The 9,352-nt window shown below is 32.8% G+C and overlaps 2 protein-coding genes across 2 annotated transcripts; both read left to right on the top strand.

The window, feature by feature from the left end:
- Nucleotides 1-419: 419 nt before the first annotated feature.
- LOC11445611 (zinc finger protein 3) lies at nt 420-1,214 on the top strand. Its single transcript, XM_003621749.1, has one exon. It carries the CDS (start codon nt 420-422, stop codon nt 1,212-1,214), a length of 795 nt encoding a protein of 264 aa, XP_003621797.1.
- A 6,926-nt stretch (nt 1,215-8,140) lies between these two features.
- Nucleotides 8,141-8,959, top strand: LOC11437800 (zinc finger protein 3). Its single transcript, XM_003621747.1, has one exon. It carries the CDS (start codon nt 8,141-8,143, stop codon nt 8,957-8,959), a length of 819 nt encoding a protein of 272 aa, XP_003621795.1.
- Nucleotides 8,960-9,352: the final 393 nt, after the last annotated feature.

Here is a 9,352-nt window from a genome sequence, read left to right as displayed (position 1 = left end):
TTTTTTTTTTTTTAATTAGGATTAGTTTGATTAATATTCCTTAATTAAATGAATCGATACAACGTATTAAGCCAACCGTGTTGAAGTAAATACAGACATATTACTGGTTAATGAATCTTAAGTTAAATCCCAAATCAGAGATATTCATGCACAAATCAAACGGTGCAGTATTATTTTTCACAACGTATCATATTTTTTCGATTCATATTCCTTAATATACTTATTTCCTTTCTTTTTTTTTTTTCTAACAAAAATATACGTCTTTCCTTATTGCAGAAGATATTTCCACCAACTCAAATAATTTTTTCAATAAATATTTTCTCTATATAATAAGCCTCTATTTTCATCAAATCAGAAAACCACAAAACCCAAAAAACAAAAAAACCACAAGGTATTGTTTTCAATAGTCAATTTGTACCATGGCATCCAAATCCTTCAGCATCTCTGCCACTTCACAAGATGAAGGTGATTCTTCCCACACAAAAGAAGGTGTGAATATGAAGGCCAATGAAGATCAACCATCAAAATCAAATTCCAACAAGTCTGTCGGTTCGGTAAAGTTATCGAAAGATGATGTTGTTAGCCCTAACAGCAATGATGGGAAAGATAAGAAGAAGTATTTTACATGCTCGTATTGCAAGGGGCAATTTTCTACTTTCCAAGGCTTAGGAGGGCATCAAAATGCCCATAAGGCAGAACGTGCATTGGAAAAACAACTAAAAGAAAGGTATGATGCTGGTGCTTTAGGTTTAGGGCAATCTCACTTTAAACCTTATTTAAATTATTCTAGTACTCTTTTTACACCTTATAATAATTATAGGGGCCTTGGTGTTAGAATGGAGACAACAATTCAAAAACCAACTTATACTAACCCTAGGTTTATCCCAACTGGTTCTGGATATGGTTATGGTAATTTGCGTTTGAATCAGATGTTACACCCTTCACTTTTTAACTTCAGAAATAATATTGAGGCTAGTAATACTGGAGTTGGAACTCTAGGTTTTGGTGGAGCAAGTACTTCAAGAATTGGTGCTATTCTAAAACTTGGAGATTCTTCTATTGCTACAAGTTCAAGCTCAAACACAAACAAGGAAAATGTCGTGGCTACTACTTCTGCAATGGATGATGATACTGATCATGATTCAAAATCAAACATTGAAGAAGAACCCTCCGATTTGGATTCGTCTGGACTCGACTTAACACTTAGGCTTTAAATATTCATGTTTTACATTTTGTTCCCATCTCAATGTTATGGTTAATTTTATTGCTACTCTCCTGTTGAAGTTTTTTTTTTTCTTTCCGAAGTATCCTGTTGAAGTTATGTATTGGTATTTTCTCTTGTTCTGTCAAATTATAATATGTTTCAAGAATAAATTATTAGTGTAATCTGGTTTTTCTTCTGCCTTATTTTTTAAAATTGTTTTGATTGCTAACTTGATTGTAATTATTTTGTTACTAACATCAAGACTGACATTAACATTTCCATATTTCCACTTTTTGTAACAATGTTTTTTTTTTTTTTTAATATCAACAACAAAATATTATGTAAATTTTTTATCTTTTTCAATGATACTAATAATATAACATTTTGTTTGTAACACTAAAACTATTTTCAAGGACTAACTTAAAAAACCTTATCTTAAAGGTACGTATACAATAGTTTAATTCAATTTAATTTGCAAAAATTAAGAGCAAGTTTGTTTAAAGGTATTTTTGACCAAAGATGTCACACCAAAAAGTGTATCCCACCTCTATATTAATAGAAGAAGATATAGATATAAATTATTTTAATTATTTAATTTGTTTGCAAGAGGTCTTTTGGCTTGATTTAAACAATAATATAGGTGAACTCTGATACTCTAAAATCTAGTTGGGTAGGTATCAATCTTCCAATCAATTTTTGTTTTTTGAAAGGAATTCCAATCGTTTAATTACATGTAATTTTTTATATTTAATTAATTTTAAATAAATTTAAATTTTGTATTACTTTTATCTATCATGGTCTGATACCAAGGGAGGAGGCAAGGGGTTTAAGCTGGTTCAATTGAACCCCAGAACTTAAAAATGTGCAAAAATACACTTATATATTATGTCTTTTAAATCCCTAAATTTGTTATTACATCATTGAATCAAAAATTTGAACCCCTTAAACTAGAGTCCTGACTCCGACTCTATCACTAATGAATACCCAACAAAATTCTAAGTAAAGGGTGTTTTCATGCCCTCCTTGGATTGAATTGGGCCATCGTACTATTTGTGTCCTTATGGAGAAAACTTTATAACGAGTTCAATTTTATTGTTGACAAAAATTGGATTTGACTTTATGTCTTTTATTAATCATTTTAGTCATTCATTTTGTCTCTAATTTGTTAATTTACTCCTTAAATATATTTTTTGTTAGCCATTTTAGTCTATGTAAATATTAACAAAAAAGACACTTTCAGATGTACTTTGTAATCTTGATAAATTCAGAGACCATGGTGATAACAAATCACACGTTTACAAACAAAAAATTAAGATTTACAATTTTTTAAGTACTATAGATGTGACAACAGTTGAAAGAGATACATAGTTTTCTCACTACACAAAATTTATGTGTTCGTTCTTTCTCATATTAATAAATTTTGCTTATAAAAAACATTAATTAAAGAAGGGAAAATCTACTGCGTTTCTGACAAATCTAAATAATACAATTTCTAAATGACGTTGCCATATATATATATATATAGAGTTATTATTCATGGACACACTTTTCCCATACCACCCCATATACACCCTCCCACGTGTCTTTTAATTATTATTTTTTTATTAAGCCATTAAATCATTCTCTCTCCACAAACCTCTCTTTCTTTCTCAGTAACCAAAAAAAACCTATCTTCCCAACAAAGTTGTTTCTCTTCTCCGATCACCCTCCGCCTCTTCCGCGTCGTCGCCGCCGATGTCTCCCCCTCTCTACACTTTCTTCTTTGACGGGGATAATAATGATGGTTGTCGTGTTTTGGCGCCCGAGTTGGGAGTAGTGGTATAGATCTGAGCGTTTTGATGTCGGAGTTGGGGCGGCGGCGTAGATCCGAGTGTTTGACGTCGGGAGGGAAACGTTGGGAGTTGAGAGTGGTTGTCGTTTTTCCTCGTCGTTTTTGTAATTTCAACGCCATCAGAACTCGTCGTCGCTGCCGAATTTGTGCCGGTGTGGTGGTCGGTGGCCGGTGCCGGTGACGGAGAGAGAAGTGTCTGAGACATAAGGGAGAAGACGAAGTGAAGAGGAGAGAAATGACTTGTCTGGGAATGTTACAGAATTGCCCCTTATTTTTTGTAGTTGGACAAAATTGCCCCTATATAATGAATAAAAAATGCCATGTAAGAGGTGTACAAAGGTGGGTTGCCAGATGAGTGTGTTCACCTATCACCACTCATATATAAGTTTCATAATGATTATTGTTAACTTATATTCACTTATTCTCAAAATGATATACTCAACATAATGATTTTTTGTTCCCATAATTTGACCCAAAGCCCTTTGATCAAAAAGTTGTTTCTAATAATACTCAGGCTAATGAAACAAATCATCAAAAAGTTGATAATGTAAAAGGTCATGAGGGAGAAGAAGAATGCCCTTCGATCAAGAAAAAATTCATACCACCTTTGATGAAGGCAATGATTTGGTGAATGACAAAGGCTTAGATCACATAGAAGATCTTGAGGCAACTTTTGTTAAAGCTATTGTTTTTATTTTTGGATATTGCTGTTGTTAAGGGCACTAAAGGCAGGTCATGGAGCATGATAGGGTGTTTAAGCATCAACAACATCCTCCTCATTAAATGCAACACTTTTTTTTTTGTGTAAAGTTGGATGATCTTCTTTTTTCGCTTTTATTTTGTTTCAGTTGTTCCTTTTATTCTTTTGTGGGTTTGATTTATGTCTCCCCCAAAGTTATTCTCTTTTATTATTTATTAATATATTATAGCTTGCTAATAAATTGTTCTTAATATTCTGGTTTGTTAAGTTCGATTGTGACACCATTTGAGGTTTGGCACTATTTTTTTGCCGGTTGTATAGTTTGTTGTTTGTTTGTTTTTTTAGTGTGATATTCACACTCTTAGAGTGGCTCGAGAGTTTTGGAGAGGATGACATATTTTTAATTTGACGTGTTTGGTTCATTTTTTAGAAAGGGAGGGGAGCAAAATCCCTTCAAGACCCACGTTTTGCTTCCCCTTAAATTGGAGTTCTCAATATTATATTATCTTTGTAACAACTTTTATTATTATTAAATTATATTATCCTTCTAACAACATTTATCATTATTAAGTTATATTATCTTTGTAACAACTTTTATTATTAGATGTATTCTTGTCTTTCGTCTGTCTATGAAATCGTAAGAACAAGCATTGTCGTATATTTAATTAAGTTTAAGGTTAAAATTGTAAATTAATTTTAAAATTTATCCCTTCCTCTTATGAACCAAACACATTTTTAATTAAAACCTCATGCCTCCCCTTCCCTCTTTTGAACCAAACATATATTTAATTAAAATATCTTCCCTCCCCTCCTTTTCCATCCCCTCCCCACCCCTCCGTTGAACCAAACGGACCCTTAGTTCGGGAGACCCCGTATTGCCTTTAGCGCCTGGGGCAGCCGCGGGTATGTGAAATCTTGTGTTTTTCTCCCATTCGATCGTTCTTCCGTCTGGAAACTCCTAGAATCTTGAAATAAATTTTCTTCACTTTGTATTGTCTTCATGGACCTTCTAAGAACCATTAACTTCAATCTTCATATCCTTGATCCTTCATGTGATGTCTTGATTTTTCAATTTACATGATTTCCCACTACAAAACCCTATGGAATTGCAAGATCTAGGATAAAAGTGAATTACAACGACTTGAGTGAAAAGAATATGTTCCTCAAACCATTAACAACTATTTTATCTCTCAACCTGTTTGTCTTCAAGTGCAAAGAAAAGTACTAAAAGAATAGCCAAAAATATCATGTGATGCTCATTCATCACAACCACAAACTTAAACTGTTGCTTGTCCTCAAGCAACACAATAGCAAGAAGTCAGAATTTACATGAATTTAAAGAATGAAACATACTGATGGACGAAATTGGCAAGTGCACCAAATCGTAACAAGTAATAAATTAGTAAGTTTATCATTCTCCACAGGGATTACCGTTCAACTTAGTAATCATTAAAACTTATTTCAAAAGGCGAAATTAATTAAAAGTGAATAAAGTTACAGGGTTGAATTTCTCTGCCCAATGCAAGACTAGGTTTTTGTGATTCAGATGATTAACAATGATTAGGATATCCTTGAATCCCCCCTTCGTCTTTATTGGAATTATCTTTTAAGAAACCAAACGACTTATGGGGTGCTACTTTATTTAATGTATAATAACTATTGCAGGACCAACCAAAGTCGTGTACTTTGTTGTCTAAGGAAAAGAGTAATGATGACATGAATTCAAACCTGAAACTTCCTAACCTCTATAAGAAGTGGTAACTAGAAAAGCCAATGAAACTAGTAAAATTTTGGGTTGCCAGGGCCTAATTTAATCCCACAGATCAATCCTCAAGGTTACAACTGAGTTAAACAATTGACGAAGCATTATGAACGAGCATAATCTAATTTAAATTACAATCAAAGCATAAACTGAATGAAAAACTTCATTAATAAATTTCAACAAATAAGAAGGGGTTCGTCGTGTATTCCTAATCAAGAGGTTTAGTTGGTCATGGCAACATACATCATAAAATAACAATAGAAAAACATACCCTAGAGAGAACAAAATATAGATGAATCATGCCTTGCAACACTGATGCTTAACACTTGCCTTCACCATAAAATCTTTCTGAATGAATAAAATAGTGTGCAAGAGTCTCTATTTACATGATGTTTCTTAGGGTTTAAGAAAAGAAAACTGGGTTTTTTACACAGGTCCAGCTTGGAAAACAAGCAAAAAAGCGGTTTTTACCCGCATTTGGGTACCTGGGGCTACAAGCAGGGTCGCCTGAGGCATCCCCTCAAGTGCGATTTCTTGTGTTTTCGTCTTGTTTTTTATCGTTCTTCCCTTTGAAAACTCCTAGAAATTTGGAATGAATTTTTTTCATTTTGTATTATCTTCAATAACCTTTTAAGAACCCTTGATCTTCAATTCCATATTCTTGAACCTTCACTAACCTGAGTATTATTAGGAACAACTTTTTGATCGAAGGGCTTTGGTTCAAATTATGGGCACAAAAAATCATTGTGTTGAGTATATCATTTTGAGAATAAGTGAATATAAGTTAACAATAATCTTTACGAGACTTTATATATATATATATATATATATGGCAACGTCATTTAGAAATTGTATTATTTAGATTTACCCTACATTGTAATAAACACAATCTGTTTTTGTAAGAAACGCAATAGATTTACCCTTCTTTGATTAATGTTTTTTATAAGCAAAATTTATTAATATGAGAAAGAACAAACACATAAATTTTGTGTAGTGAGAAAACTATGCATCTCTAGTTTAAATTATTTACGTTACTATCATTATTTAAGAGTTGTGTAATGTTGTGATTAATTCACACCGTGATAACCACAATCCGAATCGAACACCCGTAACAACTGAAATCACGAAATCCTATAGGCAACCGTGACCTTGACCGCAATAGTTATTTAAAACCTTGGTCCTATGTTCTGAGTAAAGGCTCCTAGAAACTTGATCACAAAACCAATAGAGCCAATAGCAGGAGCTCCTATGACAGATCCATCACAATTTATCTCAATCTATAGACAATGAAATCTCTTGTGGGGGAGAATGTAAGAGTTCCAAAAAAGCTTATGCCAGGGAACATGAGGGCCAACACCAGCTAAGAAAGAGTAGGCTAAGTTTGTTAGTCAAAATACCATCAACAGAAAAACTCCAATGCAGTTGATCAGGACCAGGATTAGAGGGAAGAGTGCTGCTGCAAATTTTGTTAGCTAAAGATCTATCTTTAGTCACAAACTCCTCAGGCAGACACCAATCACCATTCAAAATGAATTGATAAACTATCATATCAAGTTTGTGATGCAAATGCTCAGGAAGATTCCAAAGCTCATAAATGGATTGCTCCTCCATTTATCAGTCCAAAAATGCATAGAAGTGCCATCCCCTATAGTCTAAGTAGAGTGCTAAATAACAATATTAACAAGAGATTTCATTCCAATCCAAACAGATGAAGTGATGTGATAGGATTTAGGTTGACCATTATGGCATTATGTAAAAATCTACCTCATCATAAGTGATAAGTAGACTAGTGTACCAAATTGTTATCCAGTAATAAAATGATAAGTAGAGTATCGTATCCACAAGGATTGTTGTTTCGTTCAAACAATTTGCATTACTTATTTTTATTTTGATGATATAATAAAAGAGTTAAGGGTTAGAGATTTGCAATTTTTAACTGTTTGCAACAGAGCAAGTTACCTGTTTTTGGTTGCAGAAAAGTAAGAAGTAGGATTCTTCCAATCCCCCTATTTATATTGTTGATATATTAAATATCAGTCATGTCGCGTTCATTTATCTTAGGTAGACTATACAATTAATGAGGCCGTTGGGACGTTACTAACCTAATAGGTTGGAAGATGCACCTGCTGATGACACAATCATCCTTACGTGTTTGCTAAAATAAAAAAAGATAAAGTTTATGAGATGTGAATTGATGACACAGTCATCCTTCCAATCCCCCTATCTATTTCTGAAAAGTTTGTATTAATATGGTAATTTGAATTTTATTTTTTGAAGGAATGGTAATTGTTTTTTTAAATTAGGATTAGTTTAATAAATATTCCTTAATTAATTGAATCGATACAACGTATTAAGCCAACCGTGTTGAAGTAAATCCCATATCAGATATATTCATGCACAAATCAAACGGTGAAATATTATTTTTCACATATACCTTAATATACTTCTTTCCTTTATTTTATTTTTTAACAAAAATATACGTCTTTCCTTATTTCAAAAGATATTTCCACCAACTCAAATAATTTTTTCAATAAATAATCCTCTATATAATAAGCCTCTCTTTTCATCAAATCTGAAAACCACAAGGTCCGCCACCCAAAAAAAAAACCCACACGGTATTGTTTTCAATAGTTAATTTGTACCATGGCATCCAAATCCTTCAGCATCTCTGCCACTTCACAAGATGAAGGTGGTTCTTCCCACACAAAAGAAGAGGTGAACATGAAGGAGAATGGAGATCAACCATCAAAATCAAATTCCAACAAGTCTGTCGGTTCGGTAAAGTTATCGAAAGATGATGTTGTTAGCCCTAACAGCAATGATGGGAAAGATGAGAAGAAGTATTTTACATGCTCGTATTGCAAGGGGCAATTTTCTACTTTCCAAGGCTTAGGAGGGCATCAAAATGCCCATAAGGCGGAACGTGCGTTGGAAAAACAACGTAAAGAAAGGTATGATGCTGGTGCTTTAGGTTTAGGGCAATCTCACTTTAAACCTTATTTCAATTATTCTAGTACTCTTTTTACACCTTATAATAATTATAGGGGCCTTGGTGTTAGAATGGAGACAACAATTCAAAAACCAACTTATACTAACCCTAGGTTTATCCCAAATGGTTCTGGATATGGTTATGGTAGTTTGCGTTTGAATCAGATGTTACACCCTTCACTTTTTAACTTCAGAAATAATATTGAGGCAAGTAATACTGGAGTAGGAACTCTAGGTTTTGGTGGAGCAAGTACTTCAAGAATTGAAGATGGTACAAATAATAAAATTGGTGCTATTCTAAAACTTGGAGATTCTTCTATTGCTACAAGTTCAAGCTCAAACACAAACAAGAAAAATGTTGTGGCTGCTACTTCTGCAATGGATGATGATACTGATCATGATTCAAAGTCAAACATTGAAGAAGAACCCTCCGATTCAGAATCTTCTGGACTGGATTTAACACTCAGGCTTTAGATTTTGATTTTTTACATTTTGTTTCATTTTATTGCTGCTTTCCTGTTGAAGTTATGTATTGGTATTTTCTCTTGTTATGTCAAGTTACTTTATATTTTAAGAATAAATTATTAATGTTAATCTGGTTTTTCTCTATCTTGTTTTTTAATCTCATTTCTATTGCTACCTTGATTATTATTATTTTCTTACCAGCGTCAAGACAAACACTGACTTTTCTATATTTCCAACTTTTGTAACAAAAAATACTTTTTTTTTTAATATCACCGGCAATATAGCAAATATTATATAATTTTTTGTTTTTTTTCAATTATACCAACAATATAGCATTTTGTTTCTAACTCAAAAAATATTTCCAAGGACTAACTTAAAACCTTATCTTAAAGGTACATATAT

This window comes from Medicago truncatula, chromosome 7 (genome assembly GCF_003473485.1).
Source record: "Medicago truncatula cultivar Jemalong A17 chromosome 7, MtrunA17r5.0-ANR, whole genome shotgun sequence".
NCBI lineage: Eukaryota > Viridiplantae > Streptophyta > Magnoliopsida > Fabales > Fabaceae > Medicago > Medicago truncatula.
Note: the sequence above shows the minus strand (reverse complement) of the source record. Positions and strands in the feature narration are given on the sequence as shown.